At 43.5% G+C, this 19,855-nt stretch overlaps 1 protein-coding gene across 1 annotated transcript in view; it reads left to right on the plus strand.

Moving 5' to 3' along the window:
* Nucleotides 1-2,225: 2,225 nt before the first annotated feature.
* grin3a (glutamate receptor, ionotropic, N-methyl-D-aspartate 3A) overlaps nucleotides 2,226-19,855 on the plus strand; it is a 111,491-nt gene continuing 93,861 nt past the window's right edge. Inside the window, exon 1 of the mRNA XM_061980921.2 lies at nucleotides 2,226-3,243. Within this exon, the coding sequence (XP_061836905.2) occupies nucleotides 2,515-3,243 (729 nt within the window). The 5' untranslated portion in view covers nucleotides 2,226-2,514. The remainder of the gene's footprint in view (nucleotides 3,244-19,855) is intronic.

Below are 19,855 nucleotides of genomic sequence, written 5' to 3' on the forward strand. Positions count from 1 at the left end.
CTCCAGCGCTCGGGGGCAAATACGCGTGTTCATAGCAGGAAGGCAAGTGAAAGCAGAGCCAAAATGCAGCATATATGTGCTGGTTTTTGCCCTTGAAAATTGTTCCCATTGGCAGTTTGGAAAGAGTTTTTCAGAGTTCCTAACATAGTCTATCGGAAAGAGATGTTCTTTGCTAAACAAGCAAATAATGCACGTAAAGGTGGTGGATGTGCTGAACTTATTGTAATTGTATGTGTAAGGGGTAGAGAGTGGTGGATGTGTCATGTGTAAGGGGTAGAGTGGTGTGTGTGTCATGTGTAAGGGGTAGAGTAGTGTATGTGTCATGTGTAAGGGGTAGAGAGTGGTGTATGTGTCATGTGTAAGGGGTAGAGTAGTGTATGTGTCATGTGTAAGGGGTAGAGAGTGGTGTATGTGTCATGTGTAAGGGGTAGAGTAGTGTATGTGTCATGTGTAAGGGGTAGAGAGTGGTGTATGTGTCATGTGTAAGGGGTAGAGAGTGGTGTATGTGTCACGTGTAAGGGGTAGAGTGGTGTGTGTGTCATGTGTAAGGGGTAGAGAGTGGTGTGTGTGTCATGTGAAAGGGGTAGAGAGTGGTGTGTGTGTCATGTGTAAGGGGTAGAGTGGTGTGTGTGTCATGTGTAAGGGGTAGAGTGGTGTATGTGTCATGTGTAAGGGGTAAAGTGGTGTATGTGTCATGTGTAAGGGGTAGAGAGTGGTGTGTGTGTCACGTGTAAGGGGTAGAGGGTGGTGTGTGTGTCATGTGTAAGGGGTAGAGAGTGGTGTATGTGTCATGTGTAAAGGGTAGAGTGGTGTATGTGTCATGTGTAAGGGGTAGAGAGTGGTATATGTGTCATGTGTAAGGGGTAAAGAGTGGTGTATGTGTCTTGTGTAAGGGGTAGAGAGTGGTGTGTGTGTGTCATGTGTAACAGGTAGAGAGTGGTGTATGTGTCATGTGTAAGGGGTAGAGTGGTGTATGTGTCATGTGTAAGGGGTAAAGTGGTGTATGTGTCATGTGTAAGGGGTAGAGAGTGGTGTGTGTGTCATGTGTAAGGGGTAGAGAGTGGTGTGTGTGTCATGTGTAAGGGGTAGAGAGTGGTGTGTGTGTCATGTGTAAGGGGTAGAGAGTGGTGTATGTGTCATGTGTAAGGAGTAGAGAGTGGTGTATGTGTCATGTGTAAGGGGTAGAGAGTGGTGTATGTGTCATGTGTAAGGGGTAGAGAGTGGTGTATGTGTCATGTGTAAGGGGTAGAGAGTGGTGTATGTGTCATGTGTAAGGGGTAGAGTGGTGTATGTGTCATGTTTAAGGGGTAGAGAGTGGTGTATGTGTCATGTGTAAGGGGTAGAGAGTGGTGTGTGTGTCATGTGTAAGGGGGAGAGTGGTGTGTGTGTCATGTGTAAGGGGTAGAGAGTGGTGTGTGTGTCATGTGTAAGGGGTAGAGTGGTGTGTGTGTCATGTGTAAGGGGTAGAGAGTGGTGTATGTGTCATGTGTAAGGGGTAGAGAGTGGTGTGTGTGTCATGTGTAAGGGGTAGAGTGGTGTATGTGTCATGTGTAAGGGGTAGAGAGTGGTGTATGTGTCATGTGTAAGGGGTAGAGTGGTGTGTGTGTCATGTGTAAGGGGTAGAGAGTGGTGTATGTGTCATGTGTAAGGGGTAGAGTGGTGTGTGTGTCATGTGTAAGGGGTAGAGAGTGGTGTATGTGTCATGTGTAAGGGGTAGAGAGTGGTGTGTGTGTCATGTGTAAGGGGTAGAGAGTGGTGTGTGTGTCATGTGTAAGGGGGAGAGTGGTGTGTGTGTCATGTGTAAGGGGTAGAGAGTGGTGTATGTGTCATGTGTAAGGGGTAGAGAGTGGTGTGTGTGTCATGTGTAAGGGGGAGAGTGGTGTGTGTGTCATGTGTAAGGGGTAGAGAGTGGTGTATGTGTCATGTGTAAGAGGTAGAGAGTGGTGTATGTGTCATGTGTAAGGGGTAGAGTGGTGTATGTGTCATGTGTACGGGGTAGAGTGGTGTATGTGTCATGTGTAAGGGGTAGAGAGTGGTGTATGTGTCATGTGTAAGGGGTAGAGAGTGGTGTATGTGTCATGTGTAAGGGGTAGAGAGTGGTGTGTGTGTCATGTGTAAGGGGAAGAGCAGGTGGAGGGTTAAATCTCCTTGCAATGAGAGCCAACCCACTGAGCTGTAAGAGCCACACCAGAGTCAGGATTCAGTAGCAGAATCCAACAGGCAACATTCACCATAATAACTATATTTATATTTGAAGAAATGTAGACTTAAGTACCTGTTGAGGCTCCATGGAGGATGATGGCGTCTTTTCTTCACTCTTCTTGGAATTCCTGCTCACTGGACATCTTTTCTCCCGTGGAATATCAGACAAATGATGTAAATCTGTGGAGATGAAAAGCGCCACTTTAGGGCTTCTTTTCCTGCCTGCTGGTGCCTGTGGACGAACGCACAAGTTTGGAGCAGGATTTGGGCACGGAACCAGGGGGCCACACGTCGGGGACCAAAGGAGCGACTATGGGGGTGATGAAGGTGCGGGGCCCCGGGCCCTCACTCCGGTTACTGATGTGCGTGATAGTCTTCATGTGGCCCGGGTCTCACTTGCACCCGCAGCCCTGCCAGGTTCTAAAGCGGATCGGCAACACGGTTCGGGTCGGGGTTCTGCACGTGCAGCCTCGCCTGCTCCCCGACACCGGCGGGTCCGGAGGGTCCGGAGGGTCCGGCGGGTGGGATGACACCGGAGGCTGGGACGACGAGGGGACCGCAGGTGGGCGAGCGCAGCTTCCTCAAAGTGCGGCTGCGGAGTTAAGAAGTCTGCGGATCAGAGGTTCGGCTCCCGGCCAGCGGGGTTCGAACAGGGGGAGATTTAATCCCCGGCAGCGGGAAGGAAGCACGGCGGAAGATCGTCGCGTCTTCGCGCCCAGAGACTCCATCCTGCTGGCCGCGGAGGCTCTCAACCGAGCCGGGCTTCTCCCCTTCAACCTGTCCCTGGAGCTCGTCATGGCGGTGGGCTCGGGGCTCGGCGAGCTGCCCGCCTTCTCCTTCACCTCGCCGGGCAGCCCCGAGCACGAAGACCCGCTGTCCTTCCTGGAGAGTGTGTGTCACACGGTGGTCGTGCAGGGGGTCTCCGCCATGCTCGCCTTCCCGCGGAACCGCGACCACTTTGTCAACTTGGACTTCGTTTCGCAAGCACTTCGGGTGCCGGTGCTCAGCCTGGTTCCGACCCACTTTAGGCGCCATAGTCAGGTAATTCTAATATGTTCTGAGGAAAAGTGTGGTTGAATATGTGCTGATACTCATAAGACACATGGCCATCACCATCACTATATTATATACTGTATAACAACAATAATACATCATGTATAATAATAATACATACTGTATAACAACAATAATACATACTGAATAACAATGATACAATATTACATACTGTATAACAACAATGATACAATAATACATACTGTATAACAATAATACATAATGTATAACAACAATAATACCAACTGTATAACAACAATATTACCAACTGTATAACACGTAGGTGTGTCAAAGTCCAGCCCGAGGGCCAGATCTGGCCCGCTAAATCACTTTATATGGCCCGTGAACCCCTCGAAATATTATGCATCAATAAAATACCTTATATTTTTTAACAATATACAGGTAAAAGCCAGTAAATTAGAATATTTTGAAAAACTTGATATATTTCAGTAATTGCATTCAAAAGGTGTACCGTATTTTCCGCACTATAAGGCGCACCGGATTATTAGCCGCACCTTCTATGAATTACATATTTCATAATTTTGTCCACCAATAAGCCGCCCCGGACTATAAGCCGCGCCTACGCTGCGCTAAAGTGAATGTCAAAAAAACGCTGCGCTAAAGTGAATGTCAAAAAAACAGTCAGATAGTTCAGTCAAACTTTAATAATATATTGAAAACCAGCGTTCTAACAACTCTGTCCCAAAATGTACAAATGTGCAATCACAAACATAGTAAAATTCAAAATGGTGTAGAGCAATAGCAACATACCGGTAATGTTGCTCGAACGTTAATGTCACAACACACAACACACAAAATAAACATAGCGCTCACTTTCTGAAGTTATTCTTCATTCGTACCGGTAAATCCTTCGAATTCTTCGTCTTCGGTGTCCGAATTGAAAAGTTGCGCTAGCGTGGCTTCCAAAATGGCGGGCTCCGTCTCTTCGAAATCATCGGATTCAGTGTCGCTGTTGTTGTGCAGCAGTTCTGTGAATCCTGCCTTCCGGAAAGCTCGGACCACAGTTGTGACAGAAATATCTGCCCAGGCATTTACAATCCACTGGCAGATGTTGGCGTATGTTGTCCGGCGTTGTCTGCCCGTCTTAGTGAAGGTGTGTTCGCCTTCGGTCATCCATTTTTCCCACGCAGTTCGCAGTCGTGATTTGAATGCCCTGTTGACACCAATATCCAGCGGTTGGAGTTCTTTGGTTAATCCACCCGGAATGACGGCGAGTGTTGTATTTGTGTGCTTCACTTGTTTTTTGACACCATCTGTGATGTGGGCGCGCATAGAGTCATATATCAACATGGACGGAGCAGCGTGAAAAAAGCCACCCGGCCGCTTCGCGTAAACTTCCCTTAACCACTCGCTCATCTTTTCTTCATCCATCCATCCCTTCGAGTTAGCTTTTATGATGACGCCGGCTGGAAAGGTCTCTTTTGGCAAGGTCTTCCTTTTGAATATGACCATGGGAGGAAGTTTCTGGCCATTAGCATGGCAAGCTAGAACCACCGTGAAGGACGACTTTTCATTCCCAGTGGTGCGAATATTCACCGTACGTGCTCCCGTTATATCAACAGTGCGGTTCACAGGAATATCAAAAGTCAGTGGAACCTCGTCCATGTTGATAATGTTCTCTGGCCGGATCTTTTTTTCCGCTATCTTCTTTTTACAATATGCACGGAAAGTAGCCAGCTTTTCTTTAAAGTCGTTAGGCAGTTGCTGTGAAACAGTGGTCCGTGTGCGGATGGAGAGATTGCGTCTTTTCATAAACCGAAAACACCAAGAAGCACCACCTTTAAAATCATCCAGGTGAAGTTCGCTTGCTAGCGTTGTTGCCTTCATTCGAATAGTGATGGTGCTGACACTTCTGCTTGCTGCTCTCTGCTCAACAACCCACTGTTCGAGTTCGTCCTCCAACTGTTGCCATCGTGCTTTGTTCCCTCGGAAGCTCTGTTTTGTCTTCTTTACCTGGCGCAGGTCATCTTCTTGCTTCCTCCACCTACGCACCATTGATTCATTGATGTTATATTCTCTTGCTGCTGCTCTATTTCCGTGTTCTTCGGCATGACTTATTGCCTTAAGTTTAAATTCTGCGTTATAAGCGTGTCGTTTAGTAGGAGCCATTTTGTAGTCTGGTCTTTACAGATGTAGACAAACAAAGGAAATGAAACGAAATATCCGCGCACTTCTTTTTCTTCCGGGGGCGGGCGGTAGGTAGCGCTTCCTGTTCTATGGGGGCGGGTGCTTACCTTGGCGGTTGCTTGCGTAGAAGAAGAAGCACTTCCTGTTCTACCGGGAAAAAAGATGGCGGCTGTTTACCGAAGTTGCGAGATCGAAACTTTATGAAAATTAATCGTAATAAAGCGCACCGGGTTATAAGGCGCACTGTCATCTTTTGAGAAAAATTGTGGTTTTTAGGTGCGCCTTATAGTGCGGAAAATACGGTAACTTGTACATTATATTTATTCATTGCACACAGACTGATGCATTCAAATGTTTATTTCATTTAATTTTGATGATTTGAAGTGGCAACAAATGAAAATCCAAAATTCCGTGTGTCACAAAATTAGAATATTACTTAAGGCTAATACAAAAAAGGGATTTTTAGAAATGTTGGCCAACTGAAAAGTATGAAAATGAAAAATATGAGCATGTACAATACTCAATACTTGGTTGGAGCTCCTTTTGCCTCAATTACTGCGTTAATGCGGCGTGGCATGGAGTCGATGAGTTTCTGGCACTGCTCAGGTGTTATGAGAGCCCAGGTTGCTCTGATAGTGGCCTTCAACTCTTCTGCGTTTTTGGGTCTGGCATTCTGCATCTTCCTTTTCACAATACCCCACAGATTTTCTATGGGGCTAAGGTCAGGGGAGTTGGCGGGCCAATTTAGAAGAGAAATACCATGGTCCGTAAACCAGGCACGGGTAGATTTTGCACTGTGTGCAGGCGCCAAGTCCTGTTGGAACTTGAAATCTCCATCTCCATAGAGCAGGTCAGCAGCAGGAAGCATGAAGTGCTCTAAAACTTGCTGGTAGACGGCTGCGTTGACCCTGGATCTCAGGAAACAGAGTGGACCGACACCAGCAGATGACATGGCACCCCAAACCATCACTGATGGTGGAAACTTTACACTAGACTTCAGGCAACCATGCAAATTTTGCATTTCCTTTGGAAATCGAGGTCCCAGAGTCTGGAGGAAGACAGGAGAGGCACAGGATCCACGTTGCCTGAAGTCTAGTGTAAAGTTTCCACCATCAGTGATGGTTTGGGGTGCCATGTCATCTGCTGGTGTCGGTCCACTCTGTTTCCTGAGATCCAGGGTCAACGCAGCCGTCTACCAGCAAGTTTTAGAGCACTTCATGCTTCCTGCTGCTGACCTGCTCTATGGAGATGGAGATTTCAAGTTCCAACAGGACTTGGCGCCTGCACACAGCGCAAAATCTACCCGAGCCTGGTTTACGGACCATGGTATTTCTCTTCTAAATTGGCCCGCCAACTCGCCTGACCTTAGCCCCATAGAAAATCTGTGGGGTATTGTGAAAAGGAAGATGCAGAATGCCAGACCCAAAAACGCAGAAGAGTTGAAGGCCACTATCAGAGCAACCTGGGCTCTCATAACACCTGAGCAGTGCCAGAAACTCATCGACTCCATGCCACGCCGCATTAACGCAGTAATTGAGGCAAAAGGAGCTCCAACCAAGTATTGAGTATTGTACATGCTCATATTTTTCATTTTCATACTTTTCAGTTGGCCAACATTTCTAAAAATCCCTTTTTTGTATTAGCCTTAAGTAATATTCTAATTTTGTGACACATGGAATTTTGGATTTTCATTTGTTGCCACTTCAAATCATCAAAATTAAATGAAATAAACATTTGAATGCATCAGTCTGTGTGCAATGAATAAATATAATGTACAAGTTACACCTTTTGAATGCAATTACTGAAATAAATCAAGTTTTTCAAAATATTCTAATTTACTGGCTTTTACCTGTATATATATAATTTTTTTTTCATTTTGACAGAAAATATACATACTATATGACATTATATACATTTTTCAAGTGAGTATCCAATATTGTAACAAATATTATATTATCATACTTTGCAAAAATGTTTTTGTCAAAATAAAAATATCCAATATGTGATCGACTTAAGATGCCAAAGCAAGTTATTCACTAAATTGTACAAATTTTTACCGTAAAATTTACTGTGTTTTTTTTTTACAGCATATTATTGTAAACGGAAAAAACTACCACTGTTTTTTGCAGTAACATTATGTCGATTGGGTTGCCAGGTTTTTTTTTCTACCATAAAATCTGTTGTTGTTGTTTTTTATGGTATTATTGTAAATGGAAAAGGGGTACCTCGTTTTTCTAAAGTAAAAAACTGTCAGTTCAGTTATACTGTGGTACAGTTTTTCCATTTGCAGTGATATGTCCTAAATACCACCATACATTTTACAGTAAAATTCTGGAGACTAAGCTGCTAGTTTTTTCCATTAAAAACAGTGATACGGTTTTCCATTTGTTGTAATATGTTGTAAAAACAACTATATTTTACAGTAGCATTGAGTTGCCAGTTATTTACATTAAGATCTACAACTGTTTTTACGGTGTATGTTAAAAACATGTAATATACAATCGAATACATAGGCAAATTCATATATTGTTCAGTTACAAGCGGCCCTCTGATGGCAGCCATAACTCAAATGTGGCCCTCAATGATAAAGAGTTTGACACCCCTGCTGTATATAAACAGGGGCCACATTCAAGGCCCCAGTCTCAAAACTCCTAAAAGACCCAGAGACAACTTACTCATCTGTTGCTGTTTTTCTCCTCGTCTACTTTAGTGTAGTGGATGATATGATATCCATCCATCCATCCATCCATTTTCTACCGCTTGTCCCTAATGACAACAATGTATTTATTGATCTAACCAATCTTCTAAGTATTGTTTGCAGGCAGGTATAGCACCAAATTCTAGGGACCCCCCCATTCCATCCTAAACCTAATGTGGTCTCTATATGTTACAGGCACGTGAAATGTCCGCAGAAATACACATTCACGTCAAAATATCATTTTCGCATGTGTTTTTTTATTGAAATATGAATACAAATATGATCTAAACTAAAGTTGTTGAGCACTGGCCTGAGCCGCAGGTGTTCTCTGTTCCTCTTGCCGAAACCAAAACAAGCTCGCTACTTAGCTCAGTTTTTTTCAACCTTTTTTGAGCCAAAGCACATTTTTTGCGTTGAAAAAATGCGGAGGCACACCACCAGCAGAAATCATTAAAAAAACGAAACTCAGTTGACAGTAAAAAGTCGTCGTCGCAATTGTTGGATATGACTTTAAAGCATAACCAAGCATGCATCAATATACAGTAGCTCTTGTCTCAAAGTAGGTGTACTGTCACCACCTGTCACATCACACCCTGACTTATTTAGACTTTTTTTGCTGTTTTCCTGTGTGTAGTGTTTTACTTCTTGTCTTGCGCTACTATTTTGGTGGCTTTTTCTGTTTTTTTGGTATTTTCCTGTAGCAGTTTCATGTCTTAATTTGAGGGATATTTCCCCCATCTACTTTGTTTTAGCAATCAAAAATATTTTAGTTGTTTTTATCCTTCTTTGTGGGGACATTGTTGATTGTCATGTCATGTTCGAATGTACATTGTGGACGCCATCTTTGCTCCACAGTAAGTCTTTGCGGTCGTCCAGGATTCTGTTTTTGTTTACTTTGTAGCCAGTTCAGTTTAGTTGTGTTTTGCATAGCCTTCCCTAAGCTTCAATGCCTTTTCTTAGGGGCACTCACCTTTTGTTTATTTTTAGTTTAACCATTAGACACCTTTTTACCTGCACGCTGCCTCCCGCTGTTTCTGACATCTACAAAGCAATTAGCTACCTGCTGCCACCTACTGATATGGAAGAGTATTACACGGTTACTCTGCCGAGCTCTAGACAGCACCGACACTCAAAAATTATTTTTAACCCAAATAAGTGAAATTAGATAATCTCCCACGGCACACCAGACTGTATCTCACGGCAGACTAGTGTGCCGCGGCACAGTGGTTGAAAATCACTGACTTAGCTAACCATCTAGCTAGCTTACTTGTTGTCGCCTCCGTTCACTCTCTGAGCCACAACGTTGACTTTGCTGCTAATCACATTTGGATGATTACAATCCCAACACTGCTAGTTCCAAATCAGTTGTAATTCTAGAGTATTTTTTTAGTAGCCAGCGAGAAGGTATATTTTTGACGTGACAGATTGTAAACACAGGTCCCAACACAGGAAGTATATTAACCGAGGGGGCGTGGCTACAGGATAAAGTTGTGATAATCTGTCACTTCATTTCTGTTTGTTTCCTTGTTTTTGTATTTACTTCTCATCAGTGCTCTTATTTTGTTCCATTTCCTTTTTGTCTCTGATCACAGATTGATCACTCACCTTCCGTTGATTGGCAGGCGGTCCACACCTGCTGCCAATCAGCGTGTCCAATTTATGCCTTGTCTCCAGCACTGCTCACCCATAGCAAAGATGTGCTTGCTCATCTGTTGCTTGATCTCGTATCTTGAGAACATTTTGAGCTTCTCATATCTGTCTAATTCTGTGATCAATTGTTTCTCTTTTATTGCTCCTAAGGGACCCTTAGGAGCAATAAATAAGCTAAAAAGAGACAAGACATCACTGAGACAAAGGAGGTTGAGTTGAGACAACCATTTGAGCAATATTTGAGAAGTGGGATACACTGAGGAGAGCTCATATATGTATGCCACTGATCTCAATTATGTCTCATTTATTTTGAAGGAGATAGTGCTCGGAGATCACTTTATGTTGTGGAACGTTTACGTGCAAGACTGCGTCCTTTTCTGCTGATCATAATAAAGATCATCTGCTGGTTCCTGCATCTTGGGTTCTCAAAAACTGCAGCCATGCGAGTTTCTCACATGATCTCCAAGCACTGAGCAGTGCTGGAGACAAGGCATACATAGGACACGCTGATTGGCAGCAGGTGTGGACCGCCTGCCAATCAGCGGCAGGTGAGTGATCAAACAGTGCTCAGAGACAAACAGGAAATGGAACAAAATAAGAGCTGTGATGAGAAGTAAATACAAAAACAAGGAAACAAACAGAAATGAAGTGACAGATCGTCACAAAGGTTGCCAAATGGGAAATGTTTTCTGAAATCTTTGCATGCATGTTATATTATTTGATATTACATTTTCAATGATAATAATGTTAATGTTCTACTAAAAAGTCTGTGGTACATGACATTGGACATGTTAGTGTCAACAAGAGAGGCAAAAGGAGGTTGGTAGATGAGAATAAATCTAAAAGTACAGGTAAAAGCCAGTAAATTAGAATATTTTGAAAAACTTGATTTATTTCAGTAATTGCATTCAAAAGGTGTAACTTGTACATTATATTTATTCATTGCACACAGACTGATGCATTCAAATGTTTATTTCATTTAATTTTGATGATTTGAAGTGGCAACAAATGAAAATCCAAAATTCCGTGTGTCACAAAATTAGAATATTACTTAAGGCTAATACAAAAAAGGGATTTTTAGAAATGTTGGCCAACTGAAAAGTATGAAAATGAAAAATATGAGCATGTACAATACTCAATACTTGGTTGGAGCTCCTTTTGCCTCAATTACTGCGTTAATGCGGCGTGGCATGGAGTCGATGAGTTTCTGGCACTGCTCAGGTGTTATGAGAGCCCAGGTTGCTCTGATAGTGGCCTTCAACTCTTCTGCGTTTTTGGGTCTGGCATTCTGCATCTTCCTTTTCACAATACCCCACAGATTTTCTATGGGGCTAAGGTCAGGGGAGTTGGCGGGCCAATTTAGAAGAGAAATACCATGGTCCGTAAACCAGGCACGGGTAGATTTTGCGCTGTGTGCAGGCGCCAAGTCCTGTTGGAACTTGAAATCTCCATCTCCATAGAGCAGGTCAGCAGCAGGAAGCATGAAGTGCTCTAAAACTTGCTGGTAGACGGCTGCGTTGACCCTGGATCTCAGGAAACAGAGTGGACCGACACCAGCAGATGACATGGCACCCCAAACCATCACTGATGGTGGAAACTTTACACTAGACTTCAGGCAACGTGGATCCTGTGCCTCTCCTGTCTTCCTCCAGACTCTGGGACCTCGATTTCCAAAGGAAATGCAAAATTTGCATGGTTGGGTGACGGTAAAAATCCCTTTTTTGTATTAGCCTTAAGTAATATTCTAATTTTGTGACACACGGAATTTTGGATTTTCATTTGTTGCCACTTCAAATCATCAAAATTAAATGAAATAAACATTTGAATGCATCAGTCTGTGTGCAATGAATAAATATAATGTACAAGTTACACCTTTTGAATGCAATTACTGAAATAAATCAAGTTTTTCAAAATATTCTAATTTACTGGCTTTTACCTGTATATTCATAAAATCACAAGTTGATTCAATGTTACTGGAAAAAATATGCCTTTAAATAATAACTTTTTGCTTAACTTTCTGAAAAGGTGTCTCGAATTCAGGCATTCTATGTCGCAACGATCACAAAAAAAAAAGCCAGTGAAATTCAGGAGGGATTGTTTTACATTGGGGTGGAGTTTGAAAGTGGCCTAAACATCTGAAACATGTTCTGCATGTGGCCCTCGGTGGTCAACACCCCTGATCTCCAAGGAAAGGAGAGATTGTTTCCATAAATGATTGAAAGTGATTACCAAGCAGGAGCTCTAATGGCGCCTCACTGCTGTGCCAAGATGAACTCACACTAACACTGGAGACGCCTGCAATGTAGCCTCAGGATGTGCCATCATCTACACATTATTGATCAGACTTTGCTCTCAGACATGTGTTTAGGCTTGGAATAATTAGTTGATTTATCATTTGGACATGAGGAAGGTAATGCAAGGTATCATAGTAGATGATTCCATGGTCCAGTTCCATTGGGAATGTGCAAGTCAAGGCACAACAAGAGTGCACACCCCTCCACTTTAAAAGCTGTATAGTAAAACAAATGCACTTACAATGTTTAAATGCAAGTGGATTATGAATTAATGTGGTTTATTGATGCATATATAAAAAAGCAGCGCTGACAAAAGACAACAATTGAATTGTTACAAAAATATTTTAGCATTTGGTTTTTGTCTAAATCCTTGACTTTGGCTTGTATATGATGCATGTAATATATTATTATTGTTATGAAGAAGTTTGCATATTATAATCACACACCATGCCATTGCACTTCGAGTGAAATAGAGGACAATATCGTTGGCTCAGACTTTCTACAAGGTGTGTCTGAGAAAAATGTTGTCCAATCATCCAGAAGATCATGTGTACGCCTCTGATGTTGGCTCATGAGCTCTATCTGTGAAGTTCGTACTGTTTGGTGGGGTTGAGGTCAGAGCTCTGGTTCTCAGTTTCAGTCTCTTTCTTGCACCAAACCCATCCAAGTTTGTCTTTAAGCACCTTTCTTTGTGCACGGGTACAAAGTCATGCTGGGACAGAAAAACATTTACAGGTCACTTATGTGGTACAATTACTGGCAGTGGTACGCGGGCTCCATCTAGTGGTACACCATAGAAGACTGCAGCATTGCGTGAAAATCGGGGGCAGTACCTCTGGATTGGCAGACCGGGGTGGTGGTTCCTCTCTTTAAGAAGGGGAACCGGAGGGTGTGTTCTAACTATCGTGGGATCACACTCCTCAGCCTTCCCGGTAAGGTCTCTTCAGGTGTACTGGAGAGGAGGCTACGCCGGATAGTCGAACCTCGGATTCAGGAGGAACAGTGTGGTTTTCGTCCTGGTCGTGGAACTGTGGACCAGCTCTATACTCTCGGCAGGGTCCTTGAGGGTGCATGGGAGTTTGCCCAACCAGTCTACATGTGCTTTGTGGACTTGGAGAAGGCATTCGACCGTGTCCCTCGGGAAGTCCTGTGGGGAGTGCTCAGAGAGTATGGGGTATCGGACTGTCTGATTGTGGCGGTCCGCTCCCTGTATGATCAGTGTCAGAGCTTGGTCCGCATTGCCGGCAGTAAGTCGGACACGTTTCCAGTGAGGGTTGGACTCCGCCAAAGCTCACCTTTGTCACCCATTCTGTTCTGAACTTTTATGGACAGAATTTCTAGGCGCAGTCAAGGCGTTGAGGGTATCTGGTTTGGTGGCTGCAGGATTAGGTCTCTGCTTTTTGCAGATGATGTGGTCCTGATGGCTTCATCTGGCCAGGATCTTCAGCTCTCACTGGATCGGTTCGCAGCTGAGTGTGAAGCGACTGGGATGAGAATCAGCACCTCCAAGTCTGAGTCCATGGTTCTCGCCCGGAAAAGGGTGGAGTGCCATCTCCGAGTTGCGAAGGAGACCCTGCCCCAAGTGGAGGAGTTCAAGTACCTCGGAGTCTTGTTCACGCATGAGGGAAGAGTGGATCGTGAGATCGACAGGCGGATCGGTGCGGCGTCTTCAGTAATGCGGACGCTGTATCGATCCGTTGTGGTGAAGAAGGAGCTGAGCCGGAAGGCAAAGCTCTCAATTTACCGGTCGATCTACGTTCCCATCCTCACCTATGGTCCTGAGCTTTGGGTTATGACCGAAAGGACAAGATCACGGGTACAAGCGGCCCAAATGAGTTTCTCCGCCGGGTGGCGGGTCTCTCCCTTAGAGATAGGGTGAGAAGCTCTGCCATACGGGAGGAGCTCAAAGTAAAGCTGCTGCTCCTCCACATGGAGAGGAGCCAGATGAGGTGGTTCGGGTATCTGGTCAGGATGCCACCCGAACGCCTCCCTAGGGAGGTGTTTAGGGCACGTCTGACTGGTAGGAGGCCACTGGGAAGACGTTGGGAAGACTATGTCTCCCGGCTGGCCTGGGAACGCCTCGGGATCCCCCGGGACGAGGGAAGTCTGGGCTTCCCTGCTTAGGCTGCTGCCCCCGTGACCCGACCTCGGATAAGCGGAAGTAGATGGATGGATGGATGGATATTATGAAAGGTTGGTAAATGGAGGTTCCACAGTACGGGGTGGTATATCTCGGTTGGTAGAGCGGCCATGCCAGCAACTTGAGGGTTGCAGGTTCGATCCCCGCTTCCGCCATCCGAGTCACTGCCGTTGTGTCCTTGGGCAAGACACTTTACCCACCTGCTCCCAGTGCCACCCACACTGGTTTAAATGTAACTTACATATTGGCTTTCACTATGTAAAGCGCTTTGAGTCACTTGAGAAAAAGCGCTATATAAATGTAATTCACTTCACTACTATGACAGCATCAAAGTAAACACAAACAAACATGGCTGACAATAGACTTATGTTAAAGACTTTGGCTCAGTAGAAATATGAGTTATTAAGTAAAAAAAAACATTAAACTTCAAATATTTGACTATTACCTTTTTTCAAAATGATGCTGTGCCATTAAAATACCTCCAAATAGTCAAATCTCCAGAGTGAAATGTGGGGAAGTGTATCTCTGAACCAAGTGACTAATAAAAGTGTTGCACATCCGATAAGGTTATCTCTGCCTTGTGGGAGACTTGGGAAAAGACTGACTTTGAAAAATCCTTCACTGTTGTTTTAGAGGGAACAGGATACATTTTGTCATTGGAATCACACCCAAAGTTCATGTTAAAGGTGTCAGCACAAGCAAAGAACAACACCAGCGTCCTTTTTAGATGGCACCTGTGCTGTTCAGGGACTGAAGGCTTTTTGACAAAGTGTTTGTTTCTGTTCCACATCTTAGACAAGAAAGTATCACCTGGATGGCTGTCATGTATGAATAGACAGGTGGTGGGTGAATGGATGGTGATAGATGCATACTGTAGATGCAGAGTAGGTGAATAAATAGAGATGGGCGAGATAGGTGGATGACTCGCAGCAATAAGGCGAATGGCGGTTTGTCAGAGGATGGATTTTGGCTTGATTTAGACAATACTCGCCTTCTGTTCGAATGCAGCTGGGATAGGCTCCAGCCTCCTGCAATCCTCAGAGGGACAAGTGGTAGAAAATGGACGGATGGACAATATAAATTATATGAATTTGGCGATAGTAGGAAATAATTTAAATATTTAATTGATGTTGTGACACCACCCTCATGTGTTTTTATCTGATTATAATTGTAATCAATAATTGATCATTCATTGATATTGGAAATAATAAGTATCAGTGTCAGTATTGACATGACCTATACTGCCCCTGGAACTACTTGGTATTGGATCAATACCCACATTTGTAATATCGGCCAAAACTAATACCAAGTCACCAACTAACAGAAGAATAAGTGTTTAGTACATTTTAACAGAAGTGTAACCATGTTACTGCAGAGAGAGTAACCAACTACTGACAGTAAATTAGCGAGTAGATTAATAATAGTTTTGACAAAATAATACAACCAGAAATTACGCAAATTGCTACTGTATGTCACCAGCCAAACTAGGAGTCTTTGTAACCCATTTTAAAATGGTTCCATTATCATTTACCGTATTTTCCGCACTATTAGCCGCATCTAAAAACCACAAATTTACTCAAAAGCTGACAGTGCGGCTTTTAACCCGGTGCGCTTTATATATGGATAAATATTAAGATTCATTTTCATAAAGTTTCGGTCTCGCAACTACGGTAAACAGCCGCCATCTTTTTTCCCCGTAGAAGAGGAAGTGCTTCTTCTTCTACGCAAGCAACCGCCAAGGTAAGCACCCGCCCCCATAGAACAGGAAGCGCTTCTTCTTCTACTGTAAGCAACCACCCGCCCGCGTAGAAGGAGAAAAAGCGCGCGGATATTACGTTTCATTTCCTTTGTGTGTTTACATCTGTAAAGACCACAAAATGGCTCCTACTAAGCGACAGGGATCCGGTTCATGAAAAGACGCAATCTCTCCATCCGCACACGGACTACTATTTCACAGCAACTGCCTAAAGACTTTCAAGAAAAGCTGGCTACTTTCCGTGCATATTGTAAAAACAAGATAGCTGAAAAAAAGATCCGGCCAGAGAACATTATCAACATGGACGAGGTTCCACTGACTTTTGATATTCCTGTGAACCGCACTGTGGATACAACGGGAGCACGTACGGTGAATATTCGCACCACAGGGAATGAGAAGTCATCTTTCACTGTGGTTCTAGCTTGCCATGCTAATGGCCAGAAACTTCCACCCATGGTGATATTCAAAAGGAAGACCTTGCCAAAAGAGACCTTTCCAGCCGGCGTCATCATAAAAGCTAACTCGAAGGGATGGCTGGATGAAGAAAAGATGAGCGAGTGGTTAAGGTAAGTTTACGCGAAGAGGCCGGGTGGCTTTTTTCACGCAGCTCCGTCCATGTTGATATACGACTCCATGCGCGCCCACATCACGCTGGTTTTTAATATATTATTAAAGTTTGACTGACCTGAAAGTTTGTTTTTTTGACATTCCTTTAGCGCAGTTAGATGCAGCTTACAACACGGGGCGGCTTATAGGTGGACAAAGTTTTGAAATATGCCGTTCATTGAAGGCGCGGCTTATAACCCAGGGCGCCTTATGGTGCGGAAAATACGGTATATCCAAAAAATATATTGAAAACATATGTCGTTATTGCAAGGGCCTTCAATATATGTCGTAATATCGATGTCAGGCCATATTGCTCATCTGTAAGTGGGTAGTGACTCGTGAGAGAGATAGTTGGGTAAAAGGTCAGATTGACAGTTTATGGATGAATGCAATGTTTTTACAACCGCCTCTTAACCTGAGAAGTAAGAAAGAACCAACCTGGTCAGCGTTGGTGTTTGGAGGGTTGAGTTGTGTGTTCAAAGCTGCTTCAGAGGGAGAGAATAAATCCAGGGGAAAGTAACTGGCACACAACATCTGGGTCAGACTGAAAGCCAGTCAGTCATCAATTCTTTTGAGTTGTCAATCTATCATGAAATGCCAGAGAGCCAGCTGATTCATAACTTTGAGTAATGGTGTTAGAGCGGCATAACAAAATGCAAAGGTTGACAGTAAGCCAAACAATGTACCCACAGATATTTATGTTGTCGCTCGGGGAGAGGCAGACATCAGAGGTGAAAGTTGTGCAAATTGTTTTAAAAGTAGACCCTTTTATGGATATAAAAACAGCATAGGCTCTAGAATGATGTTAAATTAAAAAGCAGGTTTTAGTCAGTTAAAGTTAAAGTTAAAGTGCCAATGATTGTGACACTTTCAGCAACTAATCATCTAATAGAGAGACGATCAATCCAAATAATTAGGTTGATTTGCTGGCAAGAGGTAATGACAGCAAGGTGAGGGATGCAGTGTTCCTCTCACATCTCCACAGCAGATCGATGGGCTTTAAGGGAAGTGATGGGAGAAAAGTCAGTGATTTCTAGGTGAATCTTTCAACTGAAGATTTTTATGTAAGAGAGTGGGTTGCTGCAATGAAGAGCTATCCTTTGGTTCGGTTACTTTCCTGATGTCAGCAGATTAATGCATGACGGGGGGATTGACAACATATTTTCTGATGTGCTCTAGTAGATCCTGATATGAACTAATACAATTTCTCGTATTCCATTGAAGGAACTGCTGGGTTTAATTGCGGTTGGTGATGCTTTTATTGGTGCAGTAATCCATCTCCATACCTGGAGACAGCAGATGAAGATCCATTACATGCCTATGGAGTGACTAAAGTGATTACAGCCCGAGGTGGCTCTGATAGATTTATTTGCCGCTCTGCAGATTGTGTAAAGTCAGTGAACCCTACAGTATATAAAGCACACATTGGAAGACCTGGATTTACTCTAACGTACTCCATATCATAAGACTCTTTTTGATATTTTTACATAATATTTCACATTTGAAATGGTTATAATCAAAGCATTGGAACATCTGTGTTTGGTTGACTCCTCACCTTTGCTAATGTTTCCTTCCAATACAAAGCCCGTAAAGTCAGCATATTTCCATACTCGATTCCTTAAAGTAACCGTAAGCATTTGTGGTTCAAATGTGCCAAATCTGGCAATGGTATGCCAAACAGTTTATTCATCTGTTGCTGTTATGTCTTATTTGGTTTAGTGGGTGATTGGTGTCTTGTCAGCCACAAGGACAACAATTTTATTTACACGTTGCCGCTAGGGCTGGGCGATATGGCCTTTTTTTTAAATCGCGATATTTTAAGGCCATATCATGATGCACGATATATATCTTGATATTTTGCCTGAGCCTTGAATGAACACTTGATGCATATAATCACAGCAGTATGATGATTCTATGTGTCTACATTCTTCTTCATACTGCATTAATATATGCTACTTTTAAACTTTCATGCAGAGAAGGAAATCACAACTAAAAAAAATCACTATTTTTATCTTACGGTGTTGATCTGGAAATGTTTGCCTCGGCATTTTGATGGTGTGGGCGTGTAGCACCGAACGGAGATGTTGACGTGCGTAGTACGTAACTATTGTTGTGCAGCACTTTGGAAACATTTTTGTTGTTTAAATGTGCTATATAAATAAAGTGGATTGGATTGGAGTGAGGGGCTTCACGGTGGCAGAGGGGTTAGTGCATCTGCCTCACAATACGAAGGTCCTGAGTAGTCTTGGGTTCGATCTTTCTGTGTGGAGTTTGCATGTTCTCCCCGTGACTGCGTGGGTTCCCTCCGGGTACTCCGGCTTCCTCCCACTTCCAAAGACATGCACCTGGGGATAAGTTGATTGGCAACACTAAATTGGCCCTAGTGTGTGGATGTGAGTGTGAATGTTGTCTGTCTATCTGTGTTGGCCCTGCGATGAGGTGGCGACTTGTCCAGGGTGTACCCCGCCTTCCGCCCGATTGTAGCTGAGATAGGCTCCGCGACCCCAAAGGGAATAAGCGGTAGAAAATGGATGGATGGATGGATGGATTGGAGTGAGCACTCTTCATTCACTAGCAGGGGATTTTTCAAATGATGCTACATATTAGCAGTAGGCTACTGCTACTTTTTATAGCAACACTTTTGCCCCACACTTGACAAATTACGATTGTCTGTTTGACATATTCCCACTTGAAGCCAAACCACCGCCAGACGATGGACCCCCTGCTGTTTTTTGGGAGAATTAATTCTTCCTTCATTTGTTACCAGATTCGTACCTTCTTTCGCTCGTATTACCGCTAGCATCACAGCTAACGTTAGCCATGCTGCTACCTCTCTGCTCAGCGAGGGCGTATACGTATGTGACGTATGACGTGACAGTATGTGACGTATGTAGAAGCTGCGCTTGCTGTCTGTGAGAAGGAGACACAGGAAAGAAGGAGTAGAGCATGTAGTTTAATGCCCGCAGCTAAAAGCAACTGCGTGAGAACGCATACTCGAATATCACAATATAGTCATTTTCTATATCGCACAGAGACAAACCCGCGATATATCGCGCATATCGATATATATCGCCCAGCCCTAGTTGCCGCCCCATACATAAACACTTATGTTTACATGTACTGAACAACTAAGTATTGCATGGATTTGGTTGAAAACAGTTTTTTTAATTGGGTTTTTGACTTTTTAAAGATGGGATGTACATATCCTGAACGTATCAAGATAACCCTCCTAAATAATTTGAAATAACAACAAAACAAATCTAAAGTAACCACAAAATAAATTTAAGTAAGCATTTAACCTGTCTCTC

This window comes from Nerophis lumbriciformis, linkage group LG20 (genome assembly GCF_033978685.3).
Source record: "Nerophis lumbriciformis linkage group LG20, RoL_Nlum_v2.1, whole genome shotgun sequence".
NCBI classification, from domain to species: domain Eukaryota; kingdom Metazoa; phylum Chordata; class Actinopteri; order Syngnathiformes; family Syngnathidae; genus Nerophis; species Nerophis lumbriciformis.